This window comes from Onychomys torridus, chromosome 6, assembly GCF_903995425.1.
Source record: "Onychomys torridus chromosome 6, mOncTor1.1, whole genome shotgun sequence".
Taxonomy (NCBI): domain Eukaryota; kingdom Metazoa; phylum Chordata; class Mammalia; order Rodentia; family Cricetidae; genus Onychomys; species Onychomys torridus.
In genome coordinates this window covers 44,932,313-44,950,101 of record NC_050448.1, presented here as the reverse complement: position 1 = coordinate 44,950,101, position 17,789 = coordinate 44,932,313, and the positions used below count along the sequence as shown (strand labels likewise).

Below are 17,789 nucleotides of genomic sequence, written 5' to 3'. Positions count from 1 at the left end.
TTCCAATATTCTTCTGTCTAAAAACTCTCAATGACTTCTAAATACCTACTTTCCTCAATTCCCTCAATACCATGGTCCTATTCTATCAAATGACATTTCCTACCAATGTCCAAGGTCTTCAACTCAGACATACTAGTCCCTATACTGGCCTTAAAGCAAAGCTAGAAGATGCAGGAGTTATGCATCACCCATCAGTCTGCTCAGGCTGCCACACAGTATACACAAGACATTTATTTTCTTGGGTTTTTTAGACTATACGTTCAAGATGAAAGAGCTAAAGAGTTAGTTCCTATGAGAACTCTTTCCTGTCTTGTAAAAGGCGGCCATTTCACGATGCCCTCCCCCTCCGAGCATAAATGGAAAGGTCTGTCTTTCCCTCTCCTTCTTTAAGATTGACATTTTTGTCTTTATGTGTCTGTGTACGCGTATGCCACATATGTGCAGGTATCTCAGCGCTGGGGTTACAGTATCTGTGAGCTACACTTTTAACTGCTATAAGCCATCTCTCCAGCCCCTCACTTCTGCTTCTCACAGGGTCAATAGCATTATCGGATTCAGGCCCTAACAAAACCACCTCATTGACCTTCATTACTTCTATAAAAGCCTTATCTACAAACAGATACGGCAGGAATAGAAGCCTTGACACATTTTTGAAAGACATACAGCAGGTTAGTTCTAACCCTAGAGAGTTTGCAACCCCTGGTCTTCCTCTTCAGACCCTTCCACCATCATTCAGGGAGTGAGAAGCCATGGCCAGAAACAAACACGAGATGTAGGAGTGAGGTTACACTGACCCTCCAGTCCCAGTAAGGCTGTCAGATAACAAGAGCACCGGCAGTCTCCAGCGAGAGAAGCAGAACCGCCATCTGAAGGCAGTCCAACTGCAGAAGCCGGCGGAGAACTACTGCTGCAGAGAGCCGCTGATCTGAGAGAGCTGTTACGAAGCGTAAGCACCGATAACGCATACCTTCTTGTTCTGCTTTTGGACCGAGACCTCTGAGCTCTATAGGGCTTTCCTCGAGCCCTGGATCGACTTCGACTTCGTTTTCTTCGGGAGCCATAAGAAGAGCTGCTGCTTGACCTGTGCCTGCGTCTGAAATAAACCATAAGCGTCACTGCGAGGCAATGTTTGTTGTGAGCGTTAAGGGGGATCTAAGTGTCCCTTGCTGCCTCACTCTTTCCTCAAGAAGACAGATTAATAAAACATTACTGCTCTCCAACACCCAAACAGATTCACAGCTGGATCAGCTACTAAATATTATGGGTCATAGTACTATACAATCTTTCCAAATATCATCAGATAATGCAAGAACTGTACCAACTTCTATCTACTTGCTTACATACAGGCAAAAGATGTGGACACTGGACCTGATTAGAAAAAGAAAAATGGAAAAAACAAAAAAACAAAAACCCCTCTGGGTTGGGATTTAACCTCCTAAGTACCTAACTACTAAAATTAAAACTACAAACATGACTTCTGAAGAACATCACTCTCTCTACCATCTAAACAAAGATTATGAGCATTAACCTTCTCTCATAAGAATGTGAGCGAGGCTGCCGGTCTCTTGACCAGGACCTGGACTCGGACCGTGGCCGCCTCCCGCCCTTCTTGCGGCTGTAGGTCCTGCTATCCGAGGAACTACTGGAAGAGGAGTGTCTCCGGTGTTTCTTCTTTCTTTTGCTTCGGCTCTCTTCCTCCGTGTCTGATGACCGGCGTCCCATTTCTATAAGGGTATGACAAAGCCAACAACAACAAATTCTTAATTTAGTAACACAACAAATGAAATTCAAGATACAAATTTTTAAACTTTTTTTTGTTTTGTTTTTTTGAGACAGGGTTTTTCTGTGCAGCTTTTGCACCTTTCCTGGATCTTGCTCTGTAGACCAGGCTGGCCTCGAACTCAGAGATCCACCTGCCTCTGCCTCCCAAGTGCTGGGATTAAAGGCGTGCGCCACCATCGCCCGGCCTCATTTTCAAACTTTTTAAGAAAAAAAAAAAAAAGAATTAACTATGTTCCTTAAGCTGGCTGTGAACTTCTGGAGCCAACTGATTTCCCTCCCATGCCTCCAGAGTAGCTGGAGTTACTGGCACATACCACCATACCCAGCCACATCTAAAAACTTTTTAAAGTAAAACGTGGTTGGCTTTTTTCACTAGCCGTGTAAAATAGCTTTAACACAATCTTCTAGCATACCAATGAACTTTTTACACATTCTAAACAACTCGAATCTGCACCAACTTTTTTGAATGTCTTTTTTTTTTTCCCAGAGCTGAGGACGGAACCCAGGGCCTTGCGCTCAAGCAAAGGCTCTACCACTGAGCTACATCCCCAACCCCTTGAATGTCTTTTGAATATCAATTCTAAAGAAAGTTCATTATATCGATTTTCTGATAATTTAAGTTGTTCTTATCATTAACTGTATGACATTTTGTTTAGTAATTAACCATCTAATCCTCCATTTCTACACTCCCTGAAAATGAAAGACACTTTAGAGTCATATTTTTCAAGCTGAGTTCTAAATATTTAAAGTTTTCTTTTGAGATTTTACTTAGTTTTATTTTATGTGTATAAGTGTTTGCCTAAATGTATGTCTGTTCACCACATGAATGCAATGCCCAAAGTCCAAAGATGGTATCAGATTCCTTGGGACTGGAGTTACAAATAGTTGTGAGCTACTATGTAGCAGCTGGAAATTGAACCTAGGTCCTCTGGAAAATCTGTCCTCTTAACTGCTGAGCTATCTCTACAGGCTCTGAGTTCTAAATATTTCAAAGGGAAGACCTCATCAGTCATTATGGAAGTACAAGATGAAACAATGCACTATGATCATTTCACTCATGAGACTGGAGAAGAATGTTAACTGAAGTAGCAAAGCTGATGGTTACTGGGAAGTCAGCCAGTTCTTTACACACAGCTAGCTTGGTATGAGTCTTTCAGAAATCATTCAGCAATTTACTATTAAAAGTAAAAAGAATGCTGATGCTTTTTTGACAGTGCAATCCTACTTCTAGAAATATATCTGAGATTTTTTATTTTAAAAAAAGGTAACTATGTGGGCTTGGCATGTAGCTTAGTTAGAAACTGCTTGTCTAACAAGGAAGAGGCAGTAGATTCTCCAGCACTGCAGAAACTGAGTGTTGAGGATGCCTCAAATCCCAGCACTTGGAAGGTGGGGGCAAGAGAATCAGAAGTTCAAGGTCCTCCTTGGCTACAGAAACACAGAGTGGAGGCTAGCTAGCCTGGGATACACTGTCCTGTCTCAAAGAAAAAAAGAAAAAAAAGAAAAGAAAACTTCATGAAGGCTTTATTACAGCATCATTATATCTATGGAGACACTAAGAGAAAACATGTACATAGAAAGAAAAATTAAAATGGACATGTGTAGCAGAAACCTTAAAAGTTCTTATTAATAAAATCAAACCTGAGGCCAGTTATTGGGGTGAATGCTGGAAGATCAGAGAAGCAGAACAAGCCACAGCTTCCTCATCTTGCCAGTTCCTCAGCTGATCCTGTTTCCTCAGACTGGAAGCCTCTCAGTCCTCATCCAGAATGAATCTCAACTGAACTGCGCTGCTCAAAGCCTAAAAGCTTAACCAGCCAAATGCTCCTAGTTTCTGGTCTTCACACCTTATACACCTTTCTGCTTTCTGCCATCACTTCTTGGGATTAAAGGTGTGTGTCACCAGGCCTGGTTGTTTCCAATGTGGCCTTGAACTCAGAGATCCAGAGGGATTTCTGCCTCTGGAATGCTAGGATTAAAGGTGTGAGTGCCACCATTTTCTAGCCTCTGTATCCAGTGGCTGTTCTGTTCTCTGACCCCAGATAAATTTATTAGGGTGCACAATATTTGGGGGGGGGGGAAACAATACCACAAACATGTAGAGAGATAACTTGAAAAACCAAAAGGAAAATAGTTCCTTCTAAGGATTTCCAAGAATTGTTCAGAATGTGTTCCCCTAAAAGAAAACAGCAGTTCTTTCCGGCCAAACCACAAGCAGGCATAATAGCATAACTGAATGTGGCTAATGAGAATTAACCACACCTGACCAGATCCCACAGAACAGCCCACTATAAACCCAGACTTCACTGGCATCACAACATCAAAAGTACCCCCTCTTCTGCACAGCGGGGACTGCAAGAGGGAAAGCGCTTGGTGGGTGGGTACTCCAGAATAACCACTGCCACAGCCCAGGATCCACAGTTTGCTCCTTTTGGAGTCGTTTGTTTTTAGACAGGTTCTTACCATGTCACCCCAAGTGACCTGCAACTCACTCTGTAGTGCAAGCTGGCCTGCACCTCTCCAAGTGCTGGGGTTAGATAGGAGTCATCACTAGCAGCTTCAGCTTTGCTTTCCTGACTCTGATCTGAAAGATGGAGTCCTAATTCCTCTTCCCCAGAATGAAAGTAATAGTACTGTCATGATTAAAAATATTGTTTCAAAACATCAAACATAATTTTTCTTTTCTGAAGACTTTCTACAGAGTTATGGTCGTAGTTATATATTTAGTTGTATATTTAGTATACAAAAAGAAAAAAACAAAGGATGTCAGATTCTGATATTCAGGAATTAGCCAATCAGAACCTTATATTACTATAAAGGTAGCCTTGAGTGTTTCATGTGAAATACTTTCTTGATAAAATACTTATTAGTTACCTAACAATATCATAAAAAAAGCAGGATGCATCCTATGCAATAATTTAGATCAAATGTCACATCTTTCTTTAGTAATTGCTGAAAATAAGTTAAATATGACTATAGAGCAGGGAGGTGGTGGCGCACGCCTTTAATCCCAGCACTCGGGAGGCAGAGGCAGGTGGATCTCTGTGAGTTCCAGGCCAGCCTGGTCTCCAAAGTGAGTTCCAGGAAAGGCACAAAGCTACACAGAGAAACCCTGTCTCGAAAAACCAAAACTATATATATATGACTATAAACAAAATGTGTTAAAATACTGTTTTGAGAATTATCAGATGATCCAGGACCTCTAAGTCAATTTCAGTATAAATATTTCTGCTAGGGCCAATTCAAAACTCTAAACAATTTATCTATAACTAGAATTAAAGATTTGTAAATATAGTTTCTTTAAATTATCTCATTTATTTACTGTATTATATATATGGTATGTGTGGCCAAGTGTGCGCCGTGGTATAATGTGGAAGTGAGAGGACAACTTTGGGAGAACTGATTTTCCCCTTTAACCACACGCTGTGGGGATCAAACTCCGGTCATCAGGCTCGCACGGCAAGCACTCAGTGCGCATGTCCAGCCACTACCGGGAAGCCCGGGTTCCAAATCTTCAGTGAATCACTAACATCCTTTAGTCGCGTCTAAACGGAAAAGCAGCCTGGAATAAAAGCTCACTATGACCTTTCCACTTAAAAATGTTTATAAAATTATATATATTCGTACAATGTATACACAAACACTATGTGGACACAGCTACATATTTTCAAACACACATGCATATTATATTCATTTACAGATGTAGACAGGTATTACATCTACAATAAATATCCCTGTATGTGTATATATTTTTAAATATAAGAAATATATACCAGCCTTTAAGGTAGTGCACGCCTTTAATCCCAGCACTCAGGGGAGGCAGCGCCAGGCAGATCTTGGTGACTTCAAGGCCAGCCTGGTCTACAGAGTGAGTTCCAGGAAAGGCGCAAAGCTACACAGAGAAACACTGTCTCAAAAGAAACTACCCAAAAAAGAAAAAAAAAAGAGATATATACCCAATTCAGAGGTGATAATATTTTCTTCTTGGCCTTTTCTTCCTTTTCTTTTTGTTTTGTTTTCACTTTAAGAACTGACAAATTGACATGTGTAGTAGTACCTATTCTTTTTTTTCCCCCCTCCGGTTTTTCTGAGACAGGGTTTCTCTGTGTAGCTTTGCACCTTTCCTGGAACTCACTTGGTAGACCAGGCTGGCCTCGAACTCACAGAGATCCGCCTGCCTCTGCCTCTGGAGTGCTGGGATTAAAGGCGTGCGCCACCACCGGCAGTAGTACCTATTTTTAAAAAACCAGCACTGAGAAGGCAAAGGCCAGCAGATCGCTGTGAGTTCAAGGCCAGCCAGGGCTGCATGGTGCAACCAATGTCTCAAAAACAAAACAACATACAAGTTTTATTTTCCACAAAAAAAGTATTTAAATTAAAATGACTTTATTAGGTCTTTTACACTGTCATTTAGAAAAGACTGAAATGCCAGGATTTTATCCTCTTATTTAAAAAATACTGAAGTGTCAGGCACGGTGGCCTAGTACCTATAATCCCAGCATTTGGGAGATCAGGTCAGGAGGATTTCCACAAGGAGGAAGCCAGCCAGGTCTAAAAACAACAAATAAACAAATAACACTGGAGCATGATTAGAGGACTAAAGAAGTAAGTCACAAGGATGAAGAAACAAGAAGACAACCAGATGGTGGTGGCTCACACCTTTAATCCCAGCACTCTGGAGGAGAGGTGGGCAGATCTCTAAGTTCCAAGGCTACACAGAGAAATTGTCTAGGAAAAAAAAAAAAGACAGAGAGACTGCGACTGGAAGATAACAGGGAGCAGCAGACAAGATAAATCAACCAAGTTTTAGCAAATGAAAAACTGATGAAGTATTTAGAACTACAAAAACTGAGTATGAAGCAACTTGTAGAAAATTCCAACAAGAAAAAGTCAACTCATGCAACAAAAATCAGAACGAAGCAGGACTACACCACACAAGCACAATGAGGTATAAAGCTAAAACATGAGCTGATTGAATTTCTGTACAAAAAACACTCTCAGGTCCCTCCCCCATGCCATCTGGCCAGGAGACTAACCTCTCCAACCCCGGCAGGACATATGATGTACTGGATGGGGAGTACAAGGTCTAAGAGCTCAGGTTTTTTAAAAGTGGTGGAAGCACAGTGACGTCAAACTAAAAGTTAAAGGGTTAAATAGATTCTGAAGCCAAGTGTACATCATTGGAAGGAAAGAAGATGTCTATAAAACCCAGAGAATCAACTAACCTGGGCTCATAGGAACTCACAGAGACTGAACTGACAACCAGGGAACTTGCATGGGACAGACCTGGCCCTTGTACATATTTGTGAAGTCGGATAGCTTGGTCTTCTTGTAGGATTCCTAACAGTGGGGAAAGGGGCTGTCTCCAACTCTTTACAGGTTTTTGGAACCCTACTCTTCATAGTGGGTCACCTTGCCCAGCCTTAATACATGTCAAAGTGTCTTACTGCTATACATGTCTTACTGCAATTTGATATGCCATGTTTTGTTGATATCCAGGGGATGCCTGCATTTTTCTGAACAGAAATAGAGGAGAAGATTGGAGGGAGGGGGAGGCAGAGAAGGGAGGGGAAACTGAAGTCGGTAGTAAAATAAATAAACAAATTTTTAAGATAAAAAATTACCAACAAAAAAGATGTCTATAAAAACTGCACTGTACCCAGTGGACAATATATCTGAATGTCCCATGAATGAAAAGGCAGGTTCCCATCCAATGACCCTGTAACATAGCCCACAGCTGACAAGCTCAACTATAAAAAGAGTGAACTTTTTCTATAAAGTCTTTTTTTTTTCTTTTTGGTTTTTTTTCGAGACAGGGTTTCTCTGTGTAGCTTTGCACCTTTCCTGGATCTCGCTCAGTAGACCAGGCTGGCCTCGAACTCACAAAGATCCGCCTGCCTCTGCCTCCCGAGTGCTGGGATTAAAGGCGTGTGCCACCACCGCCTCCTGGCCTAAAGTCTTTCTCTGTTTACTTTTTAGTGACTACACGGGAGAAAAGAGAACCAGCTAGGTAGGGAAAGCCTCTGTCCTAAGAGACTGCCTGCCTCTGGGACCTTGGCTCAGCACTTCAGCACCCCCCTGGAGCTGTGAGGTCCAGCATGCAGCACCCAGGAACACAAAAATAAGTAAGAACCTGAAGGCAGAAAACGGACACAAAGCAACTCATAGCAAAGTGGAAGCGTACAGAGAAAAACAACAACAAAAACTTCAAGAACAAAAACTCATTAATATCTCCAGGTGGGTAATGAAAAGATGTCCCAGAAAGCAATGGGAAACTGCTCCAAGGAGAGAGCTTGGCTTAAATAAATGACAGACAAGATAAGGTTGGAAAAGGTCAAACACTCATAGAAGGTGAAAAGAAAATGAGACAAACATGAAAAAATTGAAAACATTAAAATAAAAGTACAGACATCTATCCAGGAAATCCAATATTTAACTGATAAAGATGCCATTACAAAGGAATAGAAAAAGAAATGAAGAAAATACATCGAGAAATTTCTAAAAATTAAGAAGTATTCATTTCTCCCAAGTACTTGGGATAATGAAGTCTTTTTAAAAATAAACATATACTAGGGATAACATAGAAAAAAATCAGACACTGGAGATGTTGCCCAGTATACAGATGGCCCTTTTGAACCAAACAAGAAAAATAATAATAATTATCAGACACCAAGAATAAAAAGGAGATCCCAGACAACCTCAAAGTGTCACAAAATAAAATAAAGGAAGGAAAGCATAATAGAATGCACAGGTTTTTCAAATAGCAACACAAGAAACAAAGGAAATTCACCTTCAAATTTCTGAAAAACTAATTCCAAACTCAAATCTCTTTCCATCTATCTTACAAAATTGGTGGTCTGCTGTGAGATGAAAAAAAAAAAAAAAAAAAAGACATTTTTAGACATTTAAGTTCTCAAAATTAGATGTCATGCTCGTCCTTCTTCAGGAAGTGTCCAAACAGTGTGCTTCACCAGAAGGGAAGCAAGACACAACAAAGACATCAAAATTCAATAAGAGACAAGAGATACATCAGTGGGAACGATACAGGAAGACCTTGCTGTCCAAGGTATTAAATTCTAGTGTACCAACAGTTCTCCAAAGAGAGCCCAAGGACCCTTAAAGTCAGGAAATTCAAGGGGTAAAATTATTTTCATTATAATATACAAACATTATCTTTTCCAATGTTCTGAATTTTTGCAAGAATCAAAGCAGAAGCAAACTATACCAGGGTCATTGTATTCTTCCCTGGTCCCTCCCCACTCTACACCCCACTAGAGTCTCACTTAATAGTGTTCTTGAGAGGGCCAAGAACACTGCACTTGCCTACCTCCTATAAGAACCAAGGCTCAAGCACTCGGGAGGCAGAGTCAGGTGGATTTCTATGAGTTTGAGGCCAGCCTGGTCTACAGAGCGAGATCCAGGGTAGGCACCAAAACTAAACAGAGAAAAAAAAAGGCCCAAGGTTCAATCCCCAGTCCAGTGACAGCACATATGACACACTCCCAAAAAATACCCTTGGTAAAGGAATAAAAGTCATTAAATTTATTAAATTTCAATATACACAATTCCTATCATATAGTGAAGGATGTTAGTTGTCCAAAAAAAAAAAAAAATTGTGCAAATAAATTGCAAGCTGAACTAGCTGATTTTAGTATGAAACATAATTTTTGTTGTAAAACTGCCAATAGATGATCACTTAGGCTTGTTTATTTGGCAGCCTTTTTCTCAGACTGAATGAAGATAGCCTTTTACCTCAAGAAAAATTAACAGTATTTATCACCAATCATAAAAGTCGGCTCTTAACTAAAAGATCTGAATTTTAGATCATTTGTATCTGCCTAGTACTCAGGCCTCCTCTTTTTCTAAGATCAATGACAATATTAATACACATGAATGTTTGATATACAATAAAGGGTGCCAACATTTGAAAGACATATCTAATTCAGTAAACCAGTATTTTCCAATTGCCTAGGCATAATGTCACAAAAACCACCCACAGATTCATTCACAGTGCAAGACAAAAAGATTTTAATGCAATAAAGATAAATAATACAGGAAAAGTTCAGTCACATGGTTTCAAATACCACATTAAAACCAACCTTCGAGAAATTTTAAAACACTTTACTTCTCAATAAATTGAATACAGAAGTAAATATGATAATACAGCTGTCTTCAAGCAAGCCAGACATCAGATACTTGTAAAACTAGAAAATAATGCTGCTTTCTCAATGTTTTTGTTTTTGAAACTACAGCTATTTTTCATATTAAATTTTGTTACCATGTTTATTATTATTATTATTATTGTTTTGTTTTTTTTCGAGACAGGGTTTCTCTGTGTAGTTTTGGTGCCTGTTCTGGATCTTACTCTGTAGACCAGGCTGGCCTTGAACTGAGAGATCCACCTGGCTCAGCCTCCAGAGTGCTGGGATTAAAAGCTTGTACCACTACCACCCAGCTTGTTTATTATTATTTTAAGTGAATTCATATACAGTTTACAACTTCATTTAGATTATTAATAAGGTAAATATTTATAGAGAACACAAATAAAAGCTATGGCTATCCTCAACAATCTGTAACAGTATAAAAGGATCTTAGAACTAAAAAGTTTGAGAAGCACTGTCCTGCAGGCATCTCCATTCTCTATTCCTGTCCTGTTAATTAATCCCCTAGTTAAGCATAAAGATGAATAAAAAGAAAAATAAACATGGACAACCATTTGGTCATGTATCTTTTGGTAATAAAAAATCAGAAACGTTAGGTTGGGGATTTAGCTCAGTGATAAAGTGTTTGCCTAGCAAACGCAAGGCCCTGGGTTCGATCCTCAGCTCAAAAAAAAAAAAAATCAGAACATAGCAAGTGGGTATAAATTTCTCTTTATTCTAATTACAAATTATGTCACTTGTGAACAGAAAATCAGAGGGAGACTACAAAAAGGTTTTCTCTCTAACTGGCAGGTATTCTGTTCTCAATGCGCTATTGCATGTCCTTAGCAAAGATGATGGTAAATTTTCTGTGTCAACCTAACAGGATCTGGAATCACCATGAAAACACTCTCTAGGTCTCAGAGGGCGTTTCCAGAAAGGTTTGATTGAGAAGAGAAGAGCTGGAATTTGGGACTAAATCCTGAACTGGAGAAAGTGAGCTAAGCGCCAGCATTCACCAGTGACTGTAGACACATGTGCTCACGCTGCCATGATTTCCCCACCATGACGACTGTCCCTTCAGACTGTGGAGCAGGGCAAGCCCTTCTCTCTGTGATTTGCTTTTGTCAGGCATGTGTCAATGCAAGGAGAAAAGTAACACAGTGTATAATTAAATAGTCTTGCTCATTCAAGTCAAGGCAATCAATGTATACTATACACTTGTAGAAAGGAAGAATCTTTCTACTTAACTCCACTGGCAAATGACGACAATGACTGCTCAGATTGTTTTTAGCAATGTCACAAAGTAACACATTTCAACCTATCAGTAACTGTAAAACACAGCAGTTCTTGGTTTCCTGTTCTCACTCTAGTTCTTCCTGGTTTCAGCTTCCTGGCTGCAAATCTCACCCAATTACTCCTGCATAACTGAAGCATGACAGGTAATGATCACAAGACAACAATTTAAAATTTTTATTATAAAGTTCAGGTAGCTGATCGAAAACATAAACTCAAGATGTGACCATTTAATAAGAGAAAATAAAGGCACATATCCTTAATAAGGATAAAAGAAACAGATTTTATGTTTCGGAAAATGGTCAAGTAGTTTAAAAGAACAAAGGTTCGTGGAGAACAGGACAATTTATAAGCACTTTGCCATAATATTTCATTAAAAATCAAAATATAGGGGCTGGGGATTTAGCTCAGTGGTAGAGCGCTTGCCTAGCAAGCGCAAGTCCCTGGGTTCGGTCCTCAGCTCTGGGAAAAAAAAAAAAAAAAAAAAAGATAAAAATCAAAATATACATTTCCCCTCCCTCAATAAAAGGTAGAAAAAGTAAAATGGCTAGATGTGGTGGCACATGCTTACAATCTCATCACTTGGGCAGTAGAGGCAAGATAGGTTCAAGACCACCACACAGGCAAGTTCAAGGCCAACCGGGGCTGCCAGACACACTGGAAAAAAACAAAACAGAACAGGAAGTAAAAATGGGGTGGGCACTATTTCACATACTATGTAATCTACAAACAAGTAGAGAACCATGCAAAGGAATTAAAAGAATAGAGGTAAATTTCAGATACAACAGGGCAAAATCCAAAAGAAATAAAGAATTCTGTCAAAACACTCCTGCTAGGACTGTCACACATATGAACTCACAGAGACTGTGGCATCATGCACAGGACCTACATAGATCTGCAGTGCTGCACAGGGTCCCAGCACTGAGATGGAGAAGTAGACAGAGCTCCTACCCCAACCAAGAAGCTAGAGAAATAGACAGAGCTCCCAGCCCCAACCAAGAAGCTATCTCCAATTGACAACTGCTCCAAAGGAAAATTAGTTTCTCCAAGAGAGTCTTATGGGGTGCACAAACCACACTTAAGGGCAGGCCCCATGTACAGCAGCAGATGGCCAACACAAAATAAACACAAAAGTATTCTTGGAGATTTTTTGTCTCATATTGCATTGTTTGGGCATTTTTTTTTAACCGAATTGGTCTTTTGCTTGTATAGTATGGTTTCCAATTTTGAGTTTTTATGGGTTTGTGTGTGTGTGTGTGTGTGTGTGTGTGTGTGTATACTTCTTGTGCTTCCTTAGTTTTTTTTTTTTTTTTTTTTTGCCCATTTTCTTAGAGAAAAGGGAGGCATGGAGTTGGAAGGGTGAAGAGGTGGGGAGGATCTGGGAGATGAGGGGAAACCACGATCAGAATATATGGTATGAAAATAACTTTATTCTCAATTTAGACTCTGAAATAAGATGCTGCTGTTACAACAACAACAACAACAACAAAATTCTGTAGTTAGCATCTCTCTTTAAACTAACAAACCGTAGGATTCCCCTACTATGGTCTGCCAGTGCAACCAGAGAAAGATAACTATGAATGCACTACAACAACCCTATGACACGCACTTCCTATCACGACTCTACACACTGAATATGTAAAGACTGGGTCAGCACGGCCAATTAGCAGACAAGTGCAGCTGCCTTTATCTCTTTCAGCTTCAGACATTTTTAGCCCTCTTATTGAACATACAGTAATAAAGTGCTACCACTTTGCAAGAAATCTCCTCTGTCTGCAAAGAAAGTGAATATTCATAAACTCTAAGACTAGAGACGCTCTCAAAGGATACCTACTTTCCCCAGAAGGTTGCACCTGTCACATCTGCTCCACTCCTTAAAACCTGAAAACTCTGCATAGCTCCTTCACTGGGAGCTTTTACATCTAAGTTCAAAGATGACAATTCAAATACCTTCATACGCCAACATACGACTCGTGAATTTATCTAACAATCTGCTACTTGGTTAGTGGGGACAAAACTCGGTTATTGGCGATTCTAGATTTTTTTTTCATAAGCATTTTTAAAAAATACAACTCAGAAATTACATTAATAGTAATCTAAAATGTAGGGCAGGCAACGTGCATTTTCACTTCTCAGAAAAGTAGAGTTCAAGGGTGGCCATCTGGTCACATGACCAAAGGTCCTGCCGTCAAAAAAAAAAAAAAAGGATACAGAATGTTTAAAGTGATCTATTTCAAGACAGGGAGGTCTGTGTGACCTTGTACCATCTCTCATGTCAACAAGCGGTTAGACCGGGGGCGGGGGAGACAGTACACACTAGACGCAGCCTCCGCTTGCTCCAACTACCTGGAGGAGACGAGCGTGAACTAGGCTATGAAGGTAGGACAACTAGGAAACCCAAAAACCGCGATCGAGACCCGGGACCGGCGAAATGGGGGCTAACTCTCCACACCACCTAAAGACTGTAGGCCCAGCCCGAGGCCTGCGGCCGATCACCACCCGCGACCGCCCATTCCCGTGGCCCCCGAGCCCGGAGCCAGCTAGCAGGGAACCTCCCAGGTGCGAGGCGCATGCGCACGGCTCCGCTCCGCGCCGCGGGCCACGGCCCAACCTTTGCCAGTGACTGCGCCAGGCCCCACGCCGCCTCACGCCGAGCAGGGCCTCTCAGCGCCTCCTTGGCGGGCGCCGCCCACACGCTCCGGACGCTCGCATCACCTGGGTCGACCTTCGGGTTCGCACCTCCGGACGCGGGGGCCTGGAACCCCCTCTTCAAACCACGGCGCCACCGGCGTCCTCAGAACTTGCTTCAGTTTAAGCTCAGCGCCTTCCTGGTTCCAGCGCCAGGCAGCGTCAGCCGAGCTGCCGAGTGCGTCGATGCAGGCCGCTAGGCCACTAGGAATGCCGAGCGAGTGGATTGTCATGCCGCCAATTTTTTGTTTAATGTTTGTTTCGCGTGTTTGCATAATTGGATTTTCTTGTTCCCCAAAAGCAATAAAGGTGGGACTATGGGATGTCACTGCCTTAGTAATCGCCGTTATCGTCACAGATAATCAGTAAACATCTACATCGTGGGAAGTTATGTTTAAGACATCGCGCTGAGCAAAATTGGTTAGTTCCTGTTGAGCGAGGTGGAAATTCGCCCAACAATAATAAATCATGGGAGTGTGTCTGCGTAGAGTCGTGTGTGATTAAATTGTAATAATATATTTGCAAAACTACATTAAAAAATCTTTTTTTTTCCTGCCATGAAGGTGAAGGCATTCATGGATTGGACACAATTTAGTTTTTTATTTAAGTAGCCCGATTCGTGAAGTTTCTTCTAGAACAGACATCAAATGTGTAGATTTATCCAAAACTTCAACAACCGAAATTAAAGACACGCAACGTTTTCTGTAGCTCATTTCATATTTCCTCGTATGAAAACTGGTTTTCACTATTTAGTATAAGGAAGCAAAGCTAAGGAGATATATAAAATATTAGCCGGAGTCAAGGCGACTGTTGTTAGCTAGATACCAAGGTACAGATTCCCACAGGCATTTGAAATGCAAATCACCTCCAACATAGATCTTTTCCTGGGAAGTACCTTAACTAGCCAGTTTTGAGGGACCATATTAAAACGTAACTGCAACATTGCATTTTTTTTTAATAAATAATTCAAGAGCTGGGGGAACTATTGGGATCCTGTTTGGTTGTTGTTGTGTTATTTTGTTTTGTTTTTTGTTTTGTTTTTTGTTTTTAAGCCTGTATATCTGTCCATAGGCTGTCAGCTGAGCTTTAACCTCAATAATTTTTCTTTTCAAAATTGGTTTTTGAAATGTCTTATCTCAGGAAAAGATTTGCTGCTTAGTGAAACAACATCATACTTCATAGTGTTTATTAATATGATTTCAAAACTTTGGACTTCGTAAAACTGAAACTTCCTAAAAGAGGAACTCTTAGGGATGTGGAAAGGGAAGGGGCAGGACAGAAGAGGCATATTACGTAATACATGGAAAATTCAGAATGAAACCTAGCTGTACAATTATACACTAGTAAAATTTTAAATTAAACGTCTTTTACACACATAGGGCTCCATAGCCAGACTCTGGGGATTTAACATCGCTTCATCTACCATCCCTAAAGTTAAAATGAGTCAAGAAGATGAAATAAAGGGGAAATCTGTTGGATCAAGTTGCACAACAGTCATGTCTGAGCCTCCTCTGATTACCTTGAAAGTGGTCATCTTTCCCTCTAGCTCGGAAGATGGCATGTGAGTTTGGGTTGAAGTCCTGTGCTTAAAAGGATAAAGAAGTATCTAGAGGGTCTCCTGATGCCTTATCAGGCTTTTAGCAGCCGCTGTTTGGGAGGTATTTGTGAATTCAGTTTGAGAGCTACTGGAACACCATATCAACTTAGCAGATCCCATTACTGAGCATACTGCTAAATAATCTTTTTAAAGGGTTTCACAAAAGACTAAAATTTTGTGATTATTCTACTCTCTTATTGGAATTACAGTGTTACAGATAGTAGACCAATGCTCAATATGACATTGTTCCTAAATTCCTATGACTTAGAAAGTATTAAGTTTTTTAGTTTTGTGGAATAATAAAAGCAAGTGTTGGTGGACTCATTAATACCTAAATGCTATTGCTGTTAATAGTGTAATAGGTAAGCTTTTGTCTTAAAAGCAGAAAAGAAAATGTTTTCAGAAGGAAAGATAACGCCAGAGAAAAAGGAAAGCAACATTTCTAATCAACTTTATTTTCATCTCCCTTAAATGTGCAGTGTAGTCTGAGGAGTTACATAACGTCTTAAATTACACTTACTTGAGAAACCCTTACAGCCACATTACAATTGTGCTCTCTTTAAAAATGTTTCAGGTTGTTTTTCTGTAACTTCTCAAATTATTTGCTAAGTTTGTTGTTCTAAACAAATAAATAGAAGATATACATATTAATGGTCTGTAATTGCTTTCATTTTTACTGAATACTGGATCCAAGATGACGAAAACATTATCTTCTAACATCAGACAAAACTCATTAATATTCAGTATACTGAAAATGCCCCCAGACCCGCACTTAAAGAGGTATATTTGTTTACACACTCAAGTAAATGTAACTTTCCATATGTAAATATTCTTTTATGCGCCTAAGCAAGTATTTGCATAGCTAAGCGAGCCCTGGCTTACAGGACACAGACGTGTTCCCCTATATAACAAATAGTTTTTATAAAATGAGTCAAAAATATAATTTTAAGTTATAAATCAGAGAGAACGAGAGTTGTTTTTTTTTTGTCCCCCTCCGAAGAGCAAGTCTTTTTCCACAGTCCACGGTGAATAAAAATTAGACGAGCGACAAATAACGTTGGCAATTTTTTTCCGCAGAACTCAAAAAGAGATAGTCCTTTGTTTTTCAAATTAGGAAATGCTTCCCAGGATGCTAAATAATTGAGGACAGGGTGCAGGGAGTCGTAAGGAAAAAGAGTAAGAATCCTGAGCCCTAGAGAGGAAACGAAATGGAAGTGCGCCTGACCCGGCTCTAAGAAAACACCTTAAAACCGGATCTGGCAGGGGAACAACTGTTCAGGAAACAAGTTAAATCGACCAACCCCTTGCAGCGGGAAACGTCTTCACCAGAGTCAGCTTTGACTCCAAGGAGCGAGTAGTAGGGTGAATTACAGGGGCCGGCACTGGCGAGGCTGGCTGCCGGTCGGAAAGATCCTAAAAGGAGGTGAAGGAGTCCCCGGAGCGGTAGAGAAGCCCCGCTCGCAGCAGGCACGTGAAGCCCGAATGCGCGGTTGTGCTGCGGCCGCGGCCTCAAGGAGGAAGGGGTGTGGGACCGGAATGCTGGAGTGGTTGCTGGGCCTATTAACCGCAGATCGCCCAGTGCCGGGCCAGAGACCAGGGGTCATGAATGTAGAATCGAGCAGTTGGGGTGCCCACCCAGAGCGAGGCTGTAGGGTCGGGTACTCTCCGAAGATACCCACTGACTCGGATGGCAGTGCACTTGTCAGTTTCCTCGTGGCCCCGCCTCCGAGAAGTCTATCCAGATCCCCAGTGTTTTACTAAGTCGTGACACCAACGCAAAATCCACGCTTAATTAAATTAATTAGGGATTCTTGTCAATCCTGGATTAATGGCCATGAGCACCGGCAGCCGAGGCTATCAGAAAACCCGACCGCCGAGGACCTGCCTCCTCTCCCCGCCCCCTTTGGTCCCCTGCTTGCCCTCCCACTCCAACCGGGTGGACTCCTGCCTGGATCCTCCATCCTCAATATTCACATTCATATTCACATTCATATTCATATATTCTCTCGCGCGCCCTCCCTCTCTCCTCTCTCTCTCTCTCTCTCTCTCTCTCTCTCTCTCTCTCTCTCTCTCTTTCTCTCTCTCTCCCTCACTCCCTCTCCTCCCCACCCCAGGTAGTGGCGCTCCTGCTCCCCGCGAAGGGGTTCACTCGGAGTTGCGAGGGGAGGTAATTTACTCAGAACAAGGGGCCGCCTTTAGGAAGTATAAATAGTGAGACTTCAAGAGCTGCGTCGCTATCAGATCTGAACTCTCCGCAGGAAGAATTGTCAAAGATCTTAACATTG

General features: G+C 41.1%; 1 protein-coding gene across 1 annotated transcript in view; it reads right to left on the bottom strand.

The window, feature by feature from the left end:
* Positions 1-14,063, bottom strand: part of Rsrc1 (arginine and serine rich coiled-coil 1) — a 322,919-nt gene extending 308,856 nt beyond the window's left edge. The window contains exons 1-3 of the mRNA XM_036189598.1: positions 13,935-14,063; positions 1,529-1,724; positions 968-1,093 (exon numbers count right to left, since the gene is read on the bottom strand). Coding sequence (XP_036045491.1) covers positions 968-1,093; positions 1,529-1,722 — 320 coding nt within the window. The 5' untranslated portion in view covers positions 1,723-1,724; positions 13,935-14,063. The remainder of the gene's footprint in view (positions 1-967; positions 1,094-1,528; positions 1,725-13,934) is intronic.
* Between the last annotated feature and the right edge of the window lie 3,726 nt (positions 14,064-17,789).